The sequence below is a fragment of the Bolinopsis microptera genome, chromosome 4 (genome assembly GCF_026151205.1).
Source record: "Bolinopsis microptera isolate Bmic1 chromosome 4, MBARI_Bmic_1.0, whole genome shotgun sequence".
In the NCBI taxonomy this organism is placed as follows: domain Eukaryota; kingdom Metazoa; phylum Ctenophora; class Tentaculata; order Lobata; family Bolinopsidae; genus Bolinopsis; species Bolinopsis microptera.
In genome coordinates, this window is record NC_087075.1 from 1,171,911 (window position 1) to 1,193,847 (window position 21,937).

At 37.6% G+C, this 21,937-nt stretch overlaps 4 protein-coding genes across 4 annotated transcripts in view; 1 reads left to right on the forward strand and 3 right to left on the reverse strand.

The window, feature by feature from the left end:
* The window catches only part of LOC134814405 (protein KTI12 homolog), a 2,747-nt gene extending 1,103 nt beyond the window's left edge, over positions 1–1,644 (reverse strand). The window contains exons 1-3 of the mRNA XM_063822499.1: positions 1,491–1,644; positions 519–625; positions 201–323 (exon numbers count right to left, since the gene is read on the reverse strand). Of these exons, the coding sequence (XP_063678569.1) occupies positions 201–323; positions 519–625; positions 1,491–1,639 (379 nt within the window). The 5' untranslated portion in view covers positions 1,640–1,644. The remainder of the gene's footprint in view (positions 1–200; positions 324–518; positions 626–1,490) is intronic.
* A 2,459-nt stretch (positions 1,645–4,103) lies between these two features.
* Positions 4,104–7,400, reverse strand: LOC134814276 (COMM domain-containing protein 2-like). Its single transcript, XM_063822359.1, has 6 exons — positions 7,231–7,400; positions 5,876–5,909; positions 5,717–5,749; positions 5,445–5,584; positions 5,173–5,295; positions 4,104–4,553 (listed from the first exon to the last, which is right to left on the reverse strand). The coding sequence occupies exons 1-6, from the start codon at positions 7,387–7,389 to the stop codon at positions 4,416–4,418; spliced, it is 627 nt and encodes a 208-aa protein (XP_063678429.1). The 5' UTR covers positions 7,390–7,400; the 3' UTR covers positions 4,104–4,415.
* A 478-nt stretch (positions 7,401–7,878) lies between these two features.
* Positions 7,879–9,447, reverse strand: LOC134813882 (lysophospholipid acyltransferase 5-like). The gene has a single exon (XM_063821777.1). It carries the CDS (start codon positions 9,435–9,437, stop codon positions 8,181–8,183), a length of 1,257 nt encoding a protein of 418 aa, XP_063677847.1. The 5' UTR covers positions 9,438–9,447; the 3' UTR covers positions 7,879–8,180.
* A 9,117-nt stretch (positions 9,448–18,564) lies between these two features.
* On the forward strand, positions 18,565–20,874 carry LOC134814334 (protein polyglycylase TTLL10-like). Its single transcript, XM_063822428.1, has 2 exons — positions 18,565–18,618; positions 19,744–20,874. The coding sequence occupies exons 1-2, from the start codon at positions 18,565–18,567 to the stop codon at positions 20,776–20,778; spliced, it is 1,089 nt and encodes a 362-aa protein (XP_063678498.1). The 3' UTR covers positions 20,779–20,874.
* The last annotated feature ends 1,063 nt before the right edge of the window (positions 20,875–21,937 follow it).

Genomic DNA, 21,937 nt, shown 5'->3' on the forward strand with positions numbered 1-21,937 from the left:
CCAAGTGACAAGAATCTGATATAAGAAAAACAAACATGATACGACAAGGAAAACAAAAAACAAACTTGGAATATTGAAACGCACGGAGGATGGTTAGGAATTAATAATTTTGTTTTAGTTTTTAAATAGGAATCTTAACATGCAAGATTCATTAAATATTGTTAAAAAGTAAGTCCTATTTTTAGTTAAGTTTAACAAACCTGGATTATAATGCGAGTTAGCTTCATTCCATTTATTACATATTTCAGGCTTTCTGTCAGTGTGTACAACACAGTGAGGGGTCTTGGAGCTCTTACTGATACAAAACAATTCGTACCTAAATCCTGAGGAGGGTAGCTAGTACAGTACGACTCGTATTTGAGACCTGAAGAGGTTGTAATCACATGGTGTGACGTCACATCACGTGGTGTGACGTCACATCGCGTGGTGTGAGACCTGAAGTCTTGACTAAATCCTTGGGGGTTGTAAAAACTCGGAGAGGTTGTAAAAGTATGTTCAATTAAGAGAGAAATAACAACCTTTTATATAGTTGAGAGAGTCCAGTATAACGACAGTTTCTTTGGAGATATGTGTCTGAACTTGAGACCGGAGGTCACCTCTCAGCTCCTTCTCGTTACCCTGGGTACTATAGAATATATATATAGAATATAGAAATATTATACTTGACGGGGGGGGGGGGGGGGGGGGGGGCCGGGGGATACCTTTTCGTTACCCTGGGTACTATAGAATATATATATAGAATATAGAAATATTATACTTGACGGAGGGGGGGGGGGGGGGGGGGTACCTTCTCGTTACCCTGGGTACTATAGAATATATATATAGAATATAGAAATATTAAACTTGACGGGGGGGGGGGGGGGGGGGGGGGGAAATACCTTCTCGTTACCCTGGGTACTATAGAATATATATATATATATTATATAGAATATAGAAGTATTATACTATACTGCACTAGATATCCACACTACACCACCCACCTGGGTACTATAGAATATATATATAGAATATAGAAATATTATACTTGCCGGGGGGGGGGGGGGGGGGGATACCTTCTCGTTACCCTGGGTACTATAGAATATATATATAGAATATAGAAATATTATACTATACTACACTAGATATCCACACTACACCACCCACCTGGGTACTATAGAATATATATATAGAATATAGAAATATTATACGACGGGGGGGGGGGGGGGGGGATACCTTATCGTTACCCTGGGTACTATAGAATATATATATATAGAATATAGAAATAATAAAAATATTATACTTGCCGGGGGGGGGGGGGGGGGGGGGGGGTACCTTCTCGTTACCCTGGGTACTATAGAATATATATATAGAATATATATATAGAATATATATATATAGAATATAGAAGTATTATACTATACTAAACTAGATATCCACACTACACCACCCACCTGGGTACTATAGAATATATATATAGAATATAGAAATATTATACTATAATTTAATCCCACCTGTGGTAAGTAGAGTTCCTGTCTATCCCTACTGAGTCGTCACTTATAACCACCACAGTCTTGTGAGACGCTTCTAGATGCTTCTGCAGCTTCTGAGTGAAGGTTGTTTTACCTGAGCAGGGGTATCCGCACATCATTACTAGAGGCATTATTGCTACCTGCAGTAGTAGTAATAATAGTAGTAGTAGTAGTAGTAATAGTAATAGTAATAGTAGTAGTAGTAGTAGTAGTAGTAGTAGTAGTAGTAGTAGTAGTAGTAGTAGTAGTAGTAGTAGTAGTAGTAGTAGTAGTAGTAGTAGTAGTAGTAGTAGTAGTAGTAGTAGTAGTAGTAATAGTAGTAGTAGTAATAGTAGTAGTAGTAGTAATAGTAGTAATAGTAGTAGTAGTAGTAGTAGTAGTAGTAGTAGTAGTAGTAGTAGTAGTAGTAATAGTAGTAGTAGTAATAGTAGTAGTAGTAGTAGTAGTAGTAGTAGTAGTAGTAGTAGTAGTAGTAGTAGTAATAGTAGTAATAATATTAGTAGTAGTAGTAGTAGTAGTAGTAGTAGTAGTAGTAGTAGTAGTAGTAGTAGTAGTAGTAGTAGTAGTAGTAGTAGTAGTAGTAGTAGTAGTAGTAGTAGTAGTAGTAGTAATAGTAGTAGTAGTAGTAGTAGTAGTAGTAGTAGTAGTAGTAGTAGTAGTAGTAGTAGTAGTAGTAGAAGTAGTAGTAGTAATAGTAATAGTAGTAGTAGTAGTAGTAGTAGTAGTAATAGTAGTAGTAGTAGTAGTAGTAGTAATAGTAGTAGTAATAGTAATAGTAGTAGTAGTAGTAGTAGTAGTAGTAGTAGTAGTAGTAGTAGTAGTAGTAGTAATAGTAGTAATAATATTAGTAGTAGTAGTAGTAGTAGTAGTAGTAGTAGTAGTAGTAGTAGTAGTAGTAGTAGTAGTAGTAGTAGTAGTAGTAGTAGTAATAGTAGTAGTAGTAGTAGTAGTAGTAGTAGTAGTAGTAGTAGTAGTAGTAGTAGTAGTAGTAGTAGTAGTAGTAGTAGTAATAGTAGTAGTAGTAGTAGTAGTAGTAGTAGTAGTAGTAGTAGTAGTAGTAGTAGTAGTAGTAGTAGTAGTAGTAGTAGTAGTAGTAGTAGTAGTAATAGTAGTAGTAGTAGTAGTATTAGTAGTAGTAATAGTAATAATAGTAGTAGTAGTAGTAGTAGTAGTAGTAGTAGTAGAAGTAGTAGTAGTAGTAGTAGTAGTAGTAGTAGTAGTAGTAGTAGTAATAGTAGTAGTAGTAGTAGTATTAGTAGTAGTTATAGTAATAATAGTAGTAGTAATAGTAGTAGTAATAGTAGTAATAGTAGTAATAGTAGTAGTAGTAGTAGTAGTAGTTCTACTACTTTTACTAGAACTTTGTAAACTTATTGAGAATTTGCCATCATATAATTTATATTATATATAATTTATACATGTTACCCCCCAGTTCCATAGCGGAAATTATGCCAAATTATTAGACGGAGATCGTCTACTGATTTTTCTCCGTTTGCAGTTCCATAACCTTATCCGGAGACCATCTACTAGGGGGTGCACGATAAAAATAAACTTGCTCGGATTTTAAAATTTGTTGTACCATTGTTTTCTAGAGACTGTGAGAATTTTCACAGTACCAAATTTGTTATACCTTTTCGGAAAGACAGCTAATTCGCCCGCGCGCGTTGGTCTCCGGGAATTAATCTCTTAGAAATTCCCGGAGAGCTTCATCTCCGTCTAATACAGTAGACGGAGCCGGAGAATAATCTCCGAAGATGATCTACGGGAAATGGACCTCCGTCTAATAATTTGGCATAATATCCGCTATGGAACTGGGGGGTTATAGTGTTCACTTGATAAAAAGTGATATCACAAAATGATATCACAAAATAGTCAACAGTTTTTATGTTTAAATTACAGTTAAGGGGGCCGGGGGGGGGGTCTTCATCAAAATTCTCTCGAAATTGACTTTGTAGTTGTTTCTGATGGAGGGGAGTGATATCTATCAGCTGTTTTTGGTCCCATGCAAAAAAATTGTTCCTAGCCGAAATTATTGCCGGTCAAAGGTCAGCGCTTATGTGTAATTGTATTGCGCGAGCGATTTTCAATCGCGCGCCCTGAAAATCGAGTCTAAAAATCTATCTTCTACTACATTTTTTGAGTAATCACCCTGAAACTTTCAGGATATGTTCTAAGGACCATTTAGAAGAGATTTTTTATTCAATTTTGAAAATCTTGGACCTGAAAAAATCGTCAAAATACGAGGTCCAAGATTTTCAAAATCGAATAAAAAATTTTCTAAGGCCTATCTCAAAATTCTGGCCCGACAATCTCTTCTAAATGGTCCTTAGAACATATCCTGAAAGTTTCAGGATGATTACTCAAAAAATGTAGTAGAAGATAGATTTTTAGACTCGATTTTCAGGGCGCGCGATTGAAAATCGCTCGCGCAATACAATTACACATAAGCGCTGACCTTTGACCGGCAATAATTTCGGCTAGGAACAATTTTTTTGCATGGGACCAAAAACAGCTGATAGATATCACTCCCCTCCATCAGAAACAACTACAAAGTCAATTTCGAGAGAATTTTGATGAAGACCCCCCCCGGCCCCCTTAAAGAGGAAAAAAAGTATCAACAATTTAATTGGGGAAATAATCCATCAATACAATTTAATATAAAATAATCAAAAAATAAAACATAAATCAAAACATTCAAATTGTAAAAACTCGCATTTATGTCAATTAATATTAATAGTTAAAACAAAAAGTTTACTAGAGAGTCCAAGAGCGGAAACATATTGAGCCTTTAATGAAACTTCCCAGATTAAGGTGTTACATTTTAAGATATTATATAATTTTGGTAGCTATACTACTATGAATATGATTCGAACTTTCCACAATAACATCATGACCAATAATCCCGACTTATCCTATCCTAGCAAGGTTCCTACACATTTTGCGGGCATGTAGAGTGTCTAGTTCCAGTTGAGCAGCTCTCAGAGACTCTGTTATGTGCTGTAACGTGTTCACGTCACAGTTCAGGTACGTCTCCTTCGTCTTCAGCTGGGAATAGTTATGATAATTCAGGATCTTACAGAAGGAGTATATTTAATGTAAGTTATATGGGTATTGTTGCTAACGGTGCCGTGTTTACACTCACATTACTAATGATGCCGTGTTTACACTCACATTAATAACGGTGCCGTGTTTACACTCACATTACTAACGGTGCCGTGTTTACACTCACATTACTAACGGTGCCGTGTTTACACTCACATTACTAACGGTGCCGTGTTTACACTTCCATTACTAACGGTGCCGTGTTTACACTCACATTATTAATGGTGCCGTGTTTACACTCAAATTACTAACGGTGCCGTGTTTACACTCACATTAATAACGGTGCCGTGTTTACACTCACATTAATAACGGTGCCGTGTTTACACTCACATTAATAACGGTGCCGTGTTTACACTCACATTAATAACGGTGCCGTGTTTACACTCACATTACTAACGGTGCCGTGTTTACACTCACATTATTAATGGTGCCGTGTTTACACTCAAATTACTAACGGTGCCGTGTTTACACTCACATTAATAACGGTGCCGTGTTTACACTCACATTAATAACGGTGCCGTGTTTACACTCACATTAATAACGGTGCCGTGTTTACACTCACATTATTAAATCGAGGGTCCGATATTTTCCACTTTGTCAGAACGTTTGGAATAACAGTGTTGTGAAGTGACCTTGAGCCCACCTGACATTCCAATCTCCATTCCATCGACCTGTACTCCGGGGCCTGGAATTTAAAATATTATAAATATTGCTTAAGTTGAGATATGGCAGCATATTTGATATATAACTTATTAAGCATTAGAAGACAGATAAAAACGCTTTAATTTGAAGAGTGGCAAAAACAATTAAAGAAAAAAATCTTTTAAAAAAAACCTGTACAGTAGATCTGGTGATAATGTCAATGAGTATGTCCCTGTTCTCAGTGTAACTGATAACTAATGGTGTAACGATAGTAACCTCCACACCACATGCTTTTAGAGAGGAGGTCAGATCCTCCGGGGTCAGGTTCCTCTCTGAAGTTATCATTAATTAATCAACTAATTGGTCAATTAAGACAGGAAGGAAAAGGTTAATAGAGTACTATACTATATAGAGACAAGGTTAATAGAGTACGGAACTGACAACAAGTTTAGTGGCTAACTTACTAGCACTGTTCAGGAGACACTGTGACAGGACATCTAGAGCAGTAGTGAGACTAGCAACCTCTACCTACAATACAAAGTGAGCTGTTAGTGAGACTAGCAACCTCTACCTGCAATACAAAGTGAGCTGTTAGTGAGACTAGCAACCTCTACCTGCAATACAAAGTGAGCTGTTAGTCAGACTAGCAACCTCTACCTGCAATACAAAGTGAGCTGTTAGTGAGACTAGCAACCTCTACCTGCAATACAAAGTGAGCTGTTAGTGAGACTAGCAACCTCTACCTGCAATACAAAGTGAGCTGTTAGTGAGACTAGCAACCTCTACCTGCAATACAAAGTGAGCTGTTAGTGAGACTAGCAACCTCTACCTGCAATACAAAGTGAGCTGTTAGTGAGACTAGCAACCTCTACCTGCAATACAAAGTGAGCTGTTAGTGAGACTAGCAACCTCTACCTGCAATACAAAGTGAGCTGTTAGTGAGACTAGCAACCTCTACCTGCAATACAAAGTGAGCTGTTAGTGAGACTAGCAACCTCTACCTACAATACAAAGTGAGCTGTTAGTGAGACTAGCAACCTCTACCTGCAATACAAAGTGAGCTGTTAGTGAGACTAACAACCTCTACCTGCAATACATAGTGAGCTGTTAGTGAGACTAGCAACCTCTACCTGCAATACAAAGTGAGCTGTTAGTGAGACTAGCAACCTCTACCTGCAATACAAAGTGAGCTGTTAGTGAGACTAGCAACCTCTACCTGCAATACAAAGTGAGCTGTTAGTGAGACTAGCAACCTCTACCTGCAATACAAAGTGAGCTGTTAGTGAGACTAGCAACCTCTACCTGCAATACAAAGTGAGCTGTTAGTGAGACTAGCAACCTCTACCTGCAATACAAAGTGAGCTGTTAGTGAGACTAGCAACCTCTACCTGCAATACATAGTGAGCTGTTAGTGAGACTAGCAACCTCTACCTGCAATACAAAGTGAGCTGTTAGTGAGACTAGCAACCTCTACCTGCAATACAAAGTGAGCTGTTAGTGAGACTAGCAACCTCTACCTGCAATACAAAGTGAGCTGTTAGTGAGACTAGCAACCTCTACCTGCAATACAAAGTGAGCTGTTAGTGAGACTAGCAACCTCTACCTGCAATACAAAGTGAGCTGTTAGTGAGACTAGCAACCTCTACCTGCAATACAAAGTGAGCTGTTAGTGAGACTAGCAACCTCTACCTGCAATACAAAGTGAGCTGTTAGTGAGACTAGCAACCTCTACCTGCAATACAAAGTGAGCTGTTAGTGAGACTAGCAACCTCTACCTGCAATACAAAGTGAGCTGTTAGTGAGACTAGCAACCTCTACCTGCAATACAAAGTGAGCTGTTAAACAAGAACGTAACCAGTACGGAGGATTGGGAGGATTCTAGTGTCAGTTAAAAGTTCAGCAGTTATGGGGGGGGGGGGGGGGGGGAGGCAGTAGTTAGGGGGGGGGGGGGGGGGGGAGGGGCAGCAGTTTCTCAAACCTTGAGTTTAGCAGCAGCGCTGTTAACCACTTTAGTGATTTGTTTAGTAGACAGTAGCTGAGAGAGAGCTGTTTTAACGAGATCAGGGTAAACTTGTTCAGGTAGGGAGGTTAGGAAAGTAAAACTTGTCTTTTCTTGCTCGGATAGAACCAGTAACATGTCCTATTATTGGGGACATGTTTAACGTCTGCAATAGTTGGTTTAGTGGGGCCCTCACGTGATGACCTCACAGATCTTACAAAGTATTATAGTAGTATAGTGGTGTAATGTAAACATTCAGCCGTGTTCACATCACAGTAGGGGGGGGGGGGCAGCAGTAATACCGTATAGTGGTGTAATGTAAACATTCAGCCGTGTTCACATCACAGTAGGGGGGGGGCAGCAGTAATACCGTATAGTGGTGTAATGTAAACATTCAGCCGTGTTCACATCACAGTAGGGGGGGGGGGGGGGCAGCAGTAATACCGTATAGTGGTGTAATGTAAACATTCAGCCGTGTTCACATCACAGTAGGGGGGGGGGGGCAGCAGTAATACCGATTATTCCCTATTCCATTAGCTAATTTTATTTCATAGTTATTTCTTCACAGTTAAAATTTCACTGTTGTGAATCAGTTTGAATTAGGTATATAGTATAGGTGGTATATATAAATAAAACAACGAGGTAAAACCAGCAAAGTCCAAATTAAAGTAATATAAACACTACTAAAAGCAATTAAATTCTGTAGGCATGTATAATAAATCAATGCAATCGTTTTTTTTCTGTATCGAACAATTTCAATATTGTACTAAAAGTAAATGTAAAATATATATGGCGCTATCATACAAGTACATTGTACAAACTAATCAATATGCTAACAATTTGTTTACAATGAGTTTCTAAAAAAGCAAACACAAGTTATAAAAGCGACTCAGTCAAGATAACTAAAAACTAAAAACTAAAAACCCCTGCTAAGTAGACTTGTCCTTCTTATAGCGTCCTCGCAAAACCCCCATCTCCACAACAAGCCACAGTACCATACCCCAGTGGAAGCAATAATACACACTGCTATAGAACACGTGACACCTAGCTGGTGTCCTGAGAGCAAACCCGCACAACCCGTACCCCACACACATGTTCTTTAGGACATACTGCACACTGGCTATCAACCAGCCTGGTACACATCTGGATACCTTATCTCGAGATATGTATCTGTTGAGCGCCTCCTCCGTGGAGATTCCCAACGCTTCAACCACGAACAGGTTGAGGAAGCCGACGTAAACCCCGTGCCAGAGGTAAAGGAATGTGAGGGAGATGACACGTGACAAGAGGGGACTGTTGAACACTTTACATCGCTTGTAAACATTCCTCTTAACCCACTGGTGAGTCTGTATATTGAAACTACTCAGCTCCTCCTGGATAGTGAGGGACGTCTCAAACTTGACCACCTCGACATTAACAACTCCGTCCCACCCTCCCCCCTCCTGCTCCCCCATACCTGCCAGACATGCTGCTGACTCGGATACACACCAGATAGCACAGTACTTAGTTATCAACCACTTGGTCCAGAACGTGATGAAGAGAAGTTTAGTGGGGAGACTCCAAGACAGGAATTCTTCAGAGATGATGAAGTTAGAAGAAGTGAACTGTTTGATACCGTAGAACACCCCAATGTAGATGACACCTATTCCTGCTTGTTTTAGACTGTAGCCCCACGAGTTGGGTATCTGTGTAGTTTCCCTGAACTTCTTGTAACGGTAGTACTGGAACTGTGGTCCCACTAAACTTGTGAAGGGAAAGAAAACATACGCAGTGTAGGCCACAAAACTTTCAGGAGCGTCCTTCTGTTCATCTAACAGATCTAAAAAGTAACCCACCACTTTGAGGAGAGCTTGGCAGTGTATGAGAGTCCAGGTAACAGTGTAACTAACACCTGACACTGTGATATACCCGTATAACAGGTGGGTCATGCTAGAGAGCAGCACTACTATACAGGAAGTAGCTCCAACACCACACACCATCATGAACAGGTAACTACACATGGTCATCATAACAACATGTCCCGCATCCGCTCCAAAACAGAAGAAGTAGAGAGCTAGTCCGGTGACGGTTAGAAATATATCCTTGTGTTTGGGAGAGGTGTAAGGGGTGAGGAGATAGCGGTAGAACAGGGCTAGGGGAAATGTTAGTAGTATGCCAGCTACTAGGTAACTTTCTCCCATTGCCATGTTACGAGCTGCTAAAGGGAGGGAGTTTAATATACATAATTATTATTAATTATCAATGTTGAAAGTATTCATAGGTTACGTGTAGAAAACCAATGTAGACGGCTGTTACAGTGTTACAAAAGTCAAAATGAGAATTATTCCAATTAAAGCATAGAGGTATAACATATGCTGTAAAATATGTCCACCCCAAACTAACTCGCCCTACAGTAAACTATTCAATCCCTATGCTGTGAAAGAGTACAACCGCATGTAATTGAATTTGAAATAAGATATTAGTTGTAGCTCCAAGATCACTAGTTAGCAACTATTCAATGTCGAATGGAAATATTTAATCTCGAAACAATTAAACAATGCCAGAATTTACATCAAGTTTCTGCTCTAGAGTTCCATTTAAACTACAAATCTGAGCATTTTCTTAAGTTTAGTAGCTTATAAAGGCAACAAGAGAGGGATACTCAGCGAGACTACAGTGACAATATTATACAGTAACAATATGCCCCGTGTACAAAAGGGATAATCGCTCAGAATACACTGCAGTGGAGATTACAGGCGAGAAATGTCATTGTTGCTTTAAGGAGTGCATTCTGACTAACATCAGAAGTACAACTCGTACTATTTGAGTAAATTCAACCGACAAGCAAGCAAGATACAGCTTTTACGGCGTTGTAAATCGAGAGTTAGCTGATTAATGAAAGTTTAAGCGATCTTGTTTACAAATATTCCTCAAGTGGGATGAAATAAAGTTTCATTTTGACCATTTCCAGTGATAATAGGGTGTAATAGCTAACAGTAGATACTAGATGTGTAAATATTAGACGCATGGTTAATGTAAACCTAAATTGCTCCCTGCAATGTAAACAGAAGTAACATTCAGCGGGTGAAGTTAACAGTTCTTAAAGTTATATTAATTATCAATAGCACTGTAAGAAGTGTTCAGAGTAGGAAATGAACGAGGAGTCGTTATAAACGTGACACATAATATATTGTGCACGTGTGCGGTTAAAAGTATATCCGTGAAAAGGCAATTAAAAGGACATGATAAAAGTGAGAAGTTAACAGAAATCAATTGGCCTGGAATACCACAACCAAAATATAAGATTTCCAGAGAGATCATGATCATTTTCGGTTTGCTTACCTTGCCAGGACAGGTGTGCTGACATCATATCGGTCAAGGTAATATTTTAACACTACCATAAATAAAACAATTGTTAGTTATGGAGGAGTCAGCTCATGATGGAAACACTCGAGTCCCGACCACTATGATATCATAAAATACAAGTAACCGTAATTTGTATCACTGTCCTTTATAAAAATCATGAGATTTTGTCGGATTTATCAATGTACACTGTTTCATTGAAACTTAGAGGAGACAAATATTTTATCTTACCCGTGAGCATAGAAGAAAAGATTTAAGATAGTATAGGACAACAGATAGCATAGTACATAGGACAAAAGATAAGTTAGTATTTTAAATTTGCTCGGTTGCTATCTAAAAACGCGTGTGCGCGGCGTACTCGTTAATATTACCCTAGCTGGCGGAAAATGTAGTCTTTATAAAATTTTGTCACAGCGCGCTCCATATAGTAATATATAAAATACTGCGGATTTCACATTTAATTCAAATTGCTTGGAAACAGTTTATATATACGCTGGGTACGCGTCCTAGAATCTGGTTGTTTTGTTTAGAATGGTTTAACCTGCGGGTTGGTTTGCCCCCTCCCTCCGCAAGCCATTTTACACTTGGCTATTGTGAAGAGATAACAGTAACCTCCCCTCAACCTCCCTGAACACTGAACAGGTTATAATGGGCTTACAGAAGCTATCTTGTACTTTAACGTTATTTATATTCATATTAAAACTGTAATTTGAGTTCAACAAAGTAAGACTTACATTGCTTTAAATTTCTGTAGATTCACATAAATTGTTATTGAGACGGAGCAGCCAAATTCCGATTTTTTTAAAAAACGACTTAAAGTGATACGGAAACATAAAAGGTTTAAATTGGGAGGTGATATACTACTACATTCATACATTTGTTAACTAACCTGTATCCCAGGCCGAATATCTTGAATACTGACCGATTATCTCTCTTTCCTTGTTTCTCATAAAACATACCTAGGAGGAAATTATAGTGCACATAGTACAGTAATTTAATAATTAATCAATTATATCCATGTATTAGTGAAAAATATTCCATTCAAAAAATATTTGATCACTGGCCAATCAATCGGTTCACTGTCGATGGCACACGACACAATTAAAGTACTGAAAGTTAGATTACCGAAAAAAATATGATAAACGGAAAATCATCAGAAAGGAAGGAGATGTATAATACATAATTGGAAGATTTTTAAATAGTATATGTTTTTCTGCTGTTTCCTTGATCCAATTTTGACTGTATTTTTTACCAGTGAACAATCAGTGAGATTGGTGAGGGTGACACAAGTCGCCATCAAGGTACTGGAAGCTGTATGTCTCGAGAAAACTTTGATGGAAGGAAAAGTTTGAAGATGTCCTACTGGTAGGAAATTTTCAGATTTCAGCTTTCTGCGACCCAAATTTCACTGCTTTGGCTAAATTTGTCTTGAATGACCATCTAGCAAGTTTACTGAGAATAGCACAAGACACGATTGAGGTTCTGAAAGTTCTATTCTAGAATAAAGCTTTGATAAACGGAAAATCGTCAGAATTGTCAAAATATATTTTGGAAGATTTTGGAAGAGAAGCTTTTCTGCCGTCTCCTTGACCGAAATTTCGGGGTTTTGACTGAATTTTTGACCAGTTTACAATCAGTGAGGTCGATGAGAGTGACACAAGTCGCCATCAAGGTACTGGAGGCTGTATATCCGGAGAAAACTTTGATGGAAGGAAAATTTAAAGAAATATCATCTCTATCATGGGTTACATGATTTGGACTTTAACCTGATCAACATGATTTGGACTTTAACCTGATCAACAAAGTCCAAAGTAAAGGTCAAGGAGTGTTTGTTTGTTGAAGGCCTCAACTGCTTTTTGTTTAGTCGCAAATAAATTGTATTGCTACATGCGCACAATATGGATTAACGGTGATACTCATAAAATATTTGTTCCAAAGACCGTCGACGAGTCCATCTCGTCGCTCATCTTGGTAGGTTATAAACCTACAAAATATGGAAAATGTTCCTTCGAAATTGTGGAATTTTATTCTCAGTTGACCACTTTAAATATACAGGGTGGGCCAAAAGTCAGTGGGCATACGTTGGCCTTAATACCTCAGTCACTAAGTGCCCAATTGAAATAATTCTTTCTGGTATGACTTACTACCACCACTGGTTCGAGGAATTTGTCAAATTGAAAAATATGAAGGTTCATTTTTTTCAAATGAAGATTCATTTTTGCATTTATTTGATAGTTTGGATAGTCGGATCGAGCTAAATTTTATTGAATTGTATTTGGCCATTCGTTTGTCCTGAAAAAATTAGAACTGTAGCTTCTCAGATGACCGAGATATGAAGCATAACGAGTTTATTCATTACGTGTGATCAGTTGATTGGTTTACCTAATCACGTGATTAGGTGACCCCGTTATCCACCCCGTTAAACATTATGGGAATTGTTAAGGGTGCCCAATTAAGGTGTCGTGTCACGGTGTCACATAATCACCCAGTCAATTTTGTTAATGAGATACAGAAAATGCTTGATAACTTCGTCATTTCTAATCCGTTTTGCCTCATGTTTTCAGATCATATGCAACATTTAATAATCTACCGTCTCTGAAAAAATTAGGCGTTCAGCAATCAGCATGTTCAGAGAAAACAATATAGGTGTTTTAATATTGAATGGGCGTGGTCTAAAATATTCGAATTTTCAAATTTTGACGTCAGAATCCTCGAACCAGTAAGTACAGTATGCCATCTGCAAAGCAACAGCTCTCAAATATAAAACACGGCGGAGCTATTAAGGCCAATGTATGCCCACTGACTTTTGGCCCACCCTGTACTGGCAGGAACCCGTCTAACCCTTAAGTGGTGTCGCAAAAATATTTATTTATTTAGCAATTTTGACACCACTTGGGGGTCCAAATTTCGGGACCTAAAGTTCTTATTTCTTGGCCAATTTTTAATTTTTTCATACTGGTCAAAAGGCCATGAAAGCATTCGACCCAGCCAAAAAGTTTCAATGATATATCTCTCACGGTTTTCGCGGAAAGTCGTGTTAAAGTTGATGTCATGGTGTCAGTATATATCGTCTCGCTTTATAGATGTAAGATTTGCTAAAATTTTGATACTATCTTGTATATTTTTTGCAAATTTTGGTGATATGCCAATATAATTAACTTGGTCGTAAAAATTGTTTTTTTGAACTAACTGCCATATAATAGCCTGACTGACAATTTTCTCGACTGACTGACAATGTTTCTTCTTTTCCCCATTTAGAATACAAAGATTAGTTCATTTTAGCTTATGATTAATATTATATTTTTACCTATAGTTTACCTAGATTTCCAAAAATCTTTCTTTACTCATATCAGGGAAGACTATCCAATCTAATTATCCCAAAATCACTTTCAATTGAATGTACAGTCAAATATATTAGCATATGAAGCAAAAATATATGTTTCATTGGGTTTTAAATTTAAATTTAAAAAGGCACAGTTTATATATTTGGTATACCTCAAGGTTCAGTATAAGGACCAGTGCTATTCAACATATACATCAGATCCCTGTATAAGACCATCGAGAAATCTGGATTCAATGTGCAGGGATATGCAGATGACCACCAGGTATACAAAACTTTCAAACCTTGTGATCAGGTAAATGTTCTGGGCATCGAAATTGTGAATTGCGCTAGGACCATATAGCGCTGGATGGTTGAATATTGCCTTCAACTTAATCCTGGAAAAACACAAATACTTATCCATCGCCTCACCTCAAGTTCTAAATCAGCTCAGTATAGTATAGGGGGAGTTAAGGGGGCCGGGGGGGTCTTCATCAAAATTCTCTCGAAATTGATTTTATAGTTGTTTCTGATATCTATCAGTGGCTTTTGATCCCATGGAAAAATATTGTTCCTAGCCGAAATTATCGCCGGTCAAAGGTCAGCGCTCATGTGTAATTGTATTGCGCGAGCGATTTTCAATCGCGCGTCCTGAAAATCGAGTCTAAAAATCTATCTTCTCCTACATTTTTTGGGCAATCACCCTGAAACTTTCAGGATATGTTCTAGGGATCATTTACAAGAGAAGTATCGAGCCGAATTTTGAGATAGGCCTCAGAAAATTTTTAATTCGATTTTGAAAATCTTGGACCTCATTTTTTGACGATTTTACCAGGTCCAAGATTTTCAAAATCGATTTAAAAATTTTCTGAGGCCTATCTCAAAATTCGGCTCGACACTTGTTTCAGGGTGATTGCTTAAAAAATGTAGGAGAAGATAGATTTTTAGACTCGATTTTCAGAAAGCGCGATTGAAAATCGCTCGCGCAGTACAATTACACATGAGCGCTGACCTTTGACCAGCGATAATTTCGGCTAGGAACAATATTTTTCCATGGGATCAAAAGCAACTGATAGATATTACTCCCTTCTATCAGAAACAACTATAAAATCAATTTCGAGAGAATTTTGATGAAGACCCCCCCGGCCCCCTTAAGCTATCAAATGATAACTGTATCAGATTTGTCAGCACAACAAAGAACCTTGGTGTTCAAATTTACCATCGCATCATCTTACTTTTTAAGCCTCGAATCATGTCCTTCAAAAAAACATTCTTTAAGACTCCTAAGGAATGTTATAAGGAGAAAATATCTCTTTAGTAAAGCTCAGCTCAAGCTTATTGTTAACAGCATCATCGTCTGCAAATTGGACTACTGCAATACTCTTTATTATGGAATTAGTGACAACCTCATCCACCAACTCCAACTCGTTCAGAATGCAGCTGCTAAACTCTAAAGCTACAGTAAGACTATTATATAAATATAAAGGAATATACAAATTTCGAATGATGAAAATGTTAACATGATATAACAGCAGAAAAGAACGTTGACATTGAAGATTTTTACTTTTTTCTTTTCCAAGCAGTTTATTATACCACTTGCTATTCAAAAAGCAGCACACAAAAAGCATTCATTAGGAGAGTCGAATTTCTTTGGGGACAAAATGATGCTCTCCAGGATTTATCCGACTAGAAAGATCATGAAATAAAGACTCTGCAAACATCTCAGAGAAATATTACCACCATAAAGAACAAAGAGGGAGTATCCTGGACCCCGAAATCCACCACTTTTCTGTACTTTCAGAGGTACCAATGTGGCAGGAAACCAGGGCTCATGCTGCCGCTGAGCTAAAGCAGTAGAGGGGATGGCGGCTTCTCTAGGATCTAACACGTCATGAAGCAGACCAACACTATGTCCCAACGCACTGGTGTTGGGATGTCTGCCCCCGGTGCCTGTCCGGGTCAATAAAGCAGTCAAGCATCATGTATTTTATGTTGAGCATTCTCAACCAACAAATGTGGGAACTCCCACGAAAGACCAAAACAGATCTAAAGAGACACTTAACAACATCGGAAAATAGACTTCAATTTGTTTATATAATTTATAAAGTGTATATTATTGCCCACGTTAAGGGGCCTGTTAATAATTTATTAAATTATTAGCTATTTTAGATTTAATAATAATCTAGGAGACACTCTGAAAGACCTTCATTGGCTGCCTATTAGTAACAGAATTCTAGGACACATAAGCTGTTTAAATTTTCAGGATATAACTAAACTAAGATTTATATCTGCAACATAAACAATTCGGTGGCTTCAGATGATTGATAATGATGATATTGACTTACAATAGTTGGTAATTCCCACGTTGGCTGCAGCAGTCACTACAGCTGATTAGTGGCACTCTAATATTATTATCTGTTTTCGTCCCCTTTATGAACAAATTACTTTTCGAAATAGATGCTTAAGCTAAGACTAACATACCCATGGATTAAGAAATAGACAATTTTTGTCTTTTTACATCATTCATCTGATATGCTGAATTTTGGCACTCTGGACATGATTTAGTGAAAGCAGTACAGAGTTTAAGCCTTATTTTAACTAATTAATGTCATCTTGAATCTAAAAGTCAATGAAGTGACTGAAAAAGAAAACTGAAATTTCGTACATAGTAGTATTTTTTGAAAGAAAGTTATAATCGCATCAAAAAATATCTGTCACAACCGTTGACCGTTTAAATGTAAAATATATTAAACACAACGTAATTACCACAAAGCCGATCAAAATGCCGTTCCAACGATCAGTACTGCACGTGCACGTGCTTATTCCAACACCGTTGCTAATATTGGTGGGGAAATATTTATTATATATTTTTTCACATAATGCGATGATATTTTGTATTGCATAAAATTTTTTGAAACTTCATGAATCGAGATCAAACTTTTTGCAATGTATTTAAAATAAATGTTTCCATATATATAAATTACTTGGAATACTTAATTTGAAGAAAATAAAAAACTCAACAACGTTACTGTCTTATTTAAAAAAATCCCTTGTATATGGATTCTATTGTTTAGGAATCCTATTGGCATAGAGAGGCTGAATTTGCTCTAACCAGAGCCCTCTCGGTTGTGAAACAAGCGCGTCACGCAGTATGCGTAGACACATGGCTATGTGAAAGGCTGAATACAAGTTTTCGATCAAATGCGCTGCAAATTGCTTTTGGCGACAAATTGGTACAGATAGCAGCGCGTTTGATCAAAAACTGATTTTAGCCCCTTTGTAAATTGTATTACGTCGTTCCCCAGTATGGGAGCAAAAGCTACGATACAGCCGCGCACTCGTGCACGGTGGGCCTACAACGTCGTGTGCAGAGGCAAAAAGCTGTATACAGCGTGAGTAACTTTGAAAATAGCTATTTTGCTTGACGAATGATACTCGTCTTCAGTCTACATTTCTTCGAAGTAGCGCGCGCCCTTTTCAAGGAAAACAACATTTTTCAAGAAAACAACAATTTTATTTAGTATCAATTTCAGTTTTTTTCGATATTTTCCCGAGGCACCGGGTTAGTCCGTTAACAATGGACAAACAACATATATTCATTTAACCATGTGCTTTCGCTTGCTCTATCCAGAGCCCTAGCCCTTGCGATTGCAGTTGCTCTATCAGAGCTTGCGCTTGCAGATCGGCGCGCCCGTCCTTCACGGCGGTAAAACCAAGCGCGCCCGAAATGGCGCGAAAATCCCAATGGTTTAGGTGATCGATTGCAGTGGCGCGCACCCGTCTCACTTGTGAAACAAGCGCGCTCTATGCAATTGGTAGAGTAAAGTCAGTTCAAGTATTGTAATTAGCAGAGCACAATCCATAGAAATATAGTATTATAAAACATTTATATTTTATCCCTACACACTTGTAAATAATTGTATAACTTTAAATTATTTCAAAATTATAACTATTGTGAGTCCAATAAATAATTATCACTTTTGTATCCTTGTATCCTTGTATCCTAGATAACGGAAGTTAAGTGGACAATTGCTACCGAGTACTGTACCAATATTTTTGAACATTAAACAAATTTACTATCACAGCAGGAGCAATTTGTATCACGTTGCGACCCCCACGGTCGTTTCACTATGTGACGATACAGTGCGCGGCGGGTCATACAACGTATGACAAGGAGCAATCCATTCAATTCTCGTTGTGAACGAACAATATACAGCCTTTTATAAAAGACCAGATTTCCACTAAAATACTTGCAAGTGCATAATTTAATGCTACAGGATCGAGCTTCAAATAAAATTGAACCATACAAACTCGATTTAATTACTTGTATTATGATAAATTTCTAATTAACCCTAAACATTTGTAAATAATAAGAATTGTGAAAATTATTCAGAATTACAACTATTGTGTATCATATAGTAATTATCATTTTCTATCCTTGTATCCTTGTATACTTGTATCCTACACAATTTGTAAAACCCATCTTCTACTCCATCTTTTGATTGACGATGTCAATCCGTCGAGATCGTTGCTCTGCGAAGCATGAATGCTAGTTGCGCGCGCGTCGAAGCGGCGGAAGTCATCCAACTCCTTCTTATCCTGTTCTTACATGCCTTTGTACATCACAGAACCTTTCCTGTCCCCTTCGGGCTATGAGTGCTGCTATATGTTGCAATTTGTTACACTCTTTCGACATACCTCCAGAAGTGAGAAATACAGCCGGCGCCGGGTGAAGGTTGCCTTCTCCACATTCAACACTCTCTCTAGATACTCATATTTCTTCTTGTTATTGTTTATTTCGTATACTTCTTGAAGAAACCCTAATATCAAGAAAGGATCAAATGGATTCAAAACTCTTCCGTGTAAACTACAATATAGACCACTTTGTACTGTTTTTGTCATATTTCCAATACTAGATGAGTTGCAGTTTAGTGCTCAATTCAGAGTCGACTTGCTGTGGCACACAATTCTGGTGCTGAGGGGGAGACTTTCGTCAAAAACAAAGCCTGACGATTTAAATCTCTGAAGCGCCTTCAGATTGGTTTAGAAATGTTGATTGTGCACAAATTTTCAGAAATCATTGTTGGTCATAAAGTAAATTTTGTGATCTTAGTATCTAATCAATTTTCAAGAACACCTCATGACGGTTGATACTGTTATCATCCTGATGATTTGTGTAATTATAATGGGCTTTGTGCGTTCTGAAACTCCTATGGTACCCATAATAGTTTCAGGAGTGAATCTACATTTTGTTTTGTTGAACTGTTATTACAATAAAACCCCGATTTGCTGCACCCTGACTTAAACGTACCCCGATTTAAAGTAATCCACCAATTAACTGTACCTTTTCCCTTTCCCAAAAATATTTGGAGAATGTCTACATTCTTAGTTTGATACCAGGCAACCCTTTGAAATACGGCCAATGGATGGGTCTCTGATATCTAGCAAGTTGTCAGGCTTGTTACTTCCCCTAATTACCCCTTACTTAAGTGCTTGTGAAGATAACCCCTAATTTGGAACTAGTATCGCGGAGAGAGAAACCATGTAATCCGTTGGAGACTCAAAAGTAAAAACCCTAACTTACCGTTCACTCCAAATCCAGATTTACTGCACTATTTTCCTTTTTCCAAACTGAATGATAAATCGGGGCTTTACTGTACTAATAAAAACTGCTTCATAAGGATCGATCTATAGATGCTCCTAAATAAGGCTCTTTAGTCTTCATTATCATTACCAAAATATTTACAGAGATTGTAAAGTCAAACGATTCTATTGAGCAAGAACAGTGAGCAAAGAGTCTGATTATTTTGTTATGACATGTTTCATGCAAGTATCAAGCATCCCCGACAAAGGAAAGAAGTTTTGTTATTTTTTTTGGTGGGGGAAATAAATGGAAACTCTTTGTAGAAAAAGCATTGGTTAATAAAGGCTGGGTTTTATCAGAAAACGAAGATTTATTTCATTTGAAGTGGACTGAACTGAAATCCCACATAGACTATGAAAAATTCCAAGAAGGCAAACAATTAGCCAACCATATTTCTACTTCAAGCTGTATAACTACTAAATCTGGCTTATTGAATTCACTGAGGAGTTATTTTGGTAGTTCTGCTTTCAAAGAACCAGCCAGTGAATTCAAAAAATTTTTCCCAGAAACATATCGACTTGGAGATTGTAGAGAGCAAGAGAAACTCCTAAATACTATAGGAAAAGATGAGTTATGGATATGCAAGCCAACTAATTCCAACCAGGGAAAGGGAATCTTTCTCATCAAAGGCAAAAAAGAACTTGTTGATTATATTGACCGGAGAAAAAAACAGAACAAAGCTCGCAATTCAACCAGAATAGTGCAAAGATACATTGCTTCTCCACTTCTACTAAATGGAAGAAAATTCGACATTAGAGTATATCTTCTAGTGGGTAGTTCAAGACCATACAATGTATTCTTCCACAGTGGGTATTTACGACTAGCCTTGAATACATATGACAATGGGTCGGATGATTTGAGTACGCATCTTACAAATCAGTATTTACAGAAAAAACATCCAAATTACTTAGGTTTCAAAAACGATACTGTCTGGAGTATGGAACAGTTTCAAAAGTACCTTGATGATGAGGGATATACAGAGAGACTTGGTCTGAAGCCTGATTGGGTGTTCACTGATCTCCACGAGAGGATGAAAACTTTAGCATATACTGTTTTTAGGTCGGCTCAAACAAGCTTGGTTCCTAAGGTAGGATTGTTTGACTTATATGGACTCGATTTTATGTTAGACGAATCTTTAAATGTTTGGCTCTTAGAAGTGAATACAAATCCAGCTCTCCCATCATTGTACTGTTTTGCAAGACTTTTTGCCAAATCTTATTGACGAGACACTAGGTATTTGTCTTGAACTTTTCGATAAAAAAGTGTCTGGTTTAAAAACGTTTCCTATAGCTTCCCAAAATAATTTTGAGCTCATTTATACTGCTGCAAAAGATGCTGCACTTAGTAATATCGAACTACCATTGCTTAATCCTGAGAAACGGAATGGAATACACTTTATCAATAGAGGAAGTGAACTATCACCGATTCAATGTGCAATGGTTCCAAAACCCTCAAAATCGGCCCCAACACGGAGGAATAAACCAGGATCAATCAGAAAGTCAAATAACAGTAGTACTAACTCTAGCGTGCTAACTAACAGTGCTAACTCTAGTGCCAACTCTTCAACATCCAAACAACCACTGATTCATCTGACATATCCCAGAATCAGCATCAAAAAATCTACAAGTTCCAGAGGTTTTCAAGACTTCAACTATAAAGTCGTTCACTGTTCCAAACCCTACAAAGAAAGATGAATCACCTCCCCAGATTCCATACAAACTGGCTCTTATTGAAGTGTCTCCCTGTCCTAAGCAGGACATTTTATGACTAGGCCAGGATTGTCTTTCTTACTCTAGATTGTCGCCTATAGCGCGAACTAAAACAGCACCTGCTATAATGCAGGAGTGCACTGTACAGCAGGAGAACTCCAACAATCGTTCAGTATCTCGCATTGAAATACCAAGAAAAGTAACCTACCCTCTTATGTTTGAGCCTGACAGATCAGCTGCAAGTCATTACTCGCTTCCTACCATTAACGGATTTAAGAGACAATCTCGTGGTTTCTACAGAAAGAAAGTTAATAAAAGTCGGAGGATATCAGAGAAGTGGGTTTAGTCTTCTTTAGGAATGTGCTATGAAGAGATGATATGTATGATTTTATCAGTATAATTGATTTATGTTAATTAACTAGTGGATTTTAGAAATGAATTTGGTACCCCATATTTTATTGTTGATCTATACATGGGTATATGATACATATGATGATCTTATTTACACTCAATAAATATTATGTACAATGTTTATGATATAAATACTGTTGATTTTATTTTGCTATTGCAATAATTTTTGTTATTATTCGATTTCGTCTCATATAGAAGAATAACATCAATTCATCAAAAACATTGATATTTCAGTTATAGAATTTCAAGCTAAGATACATC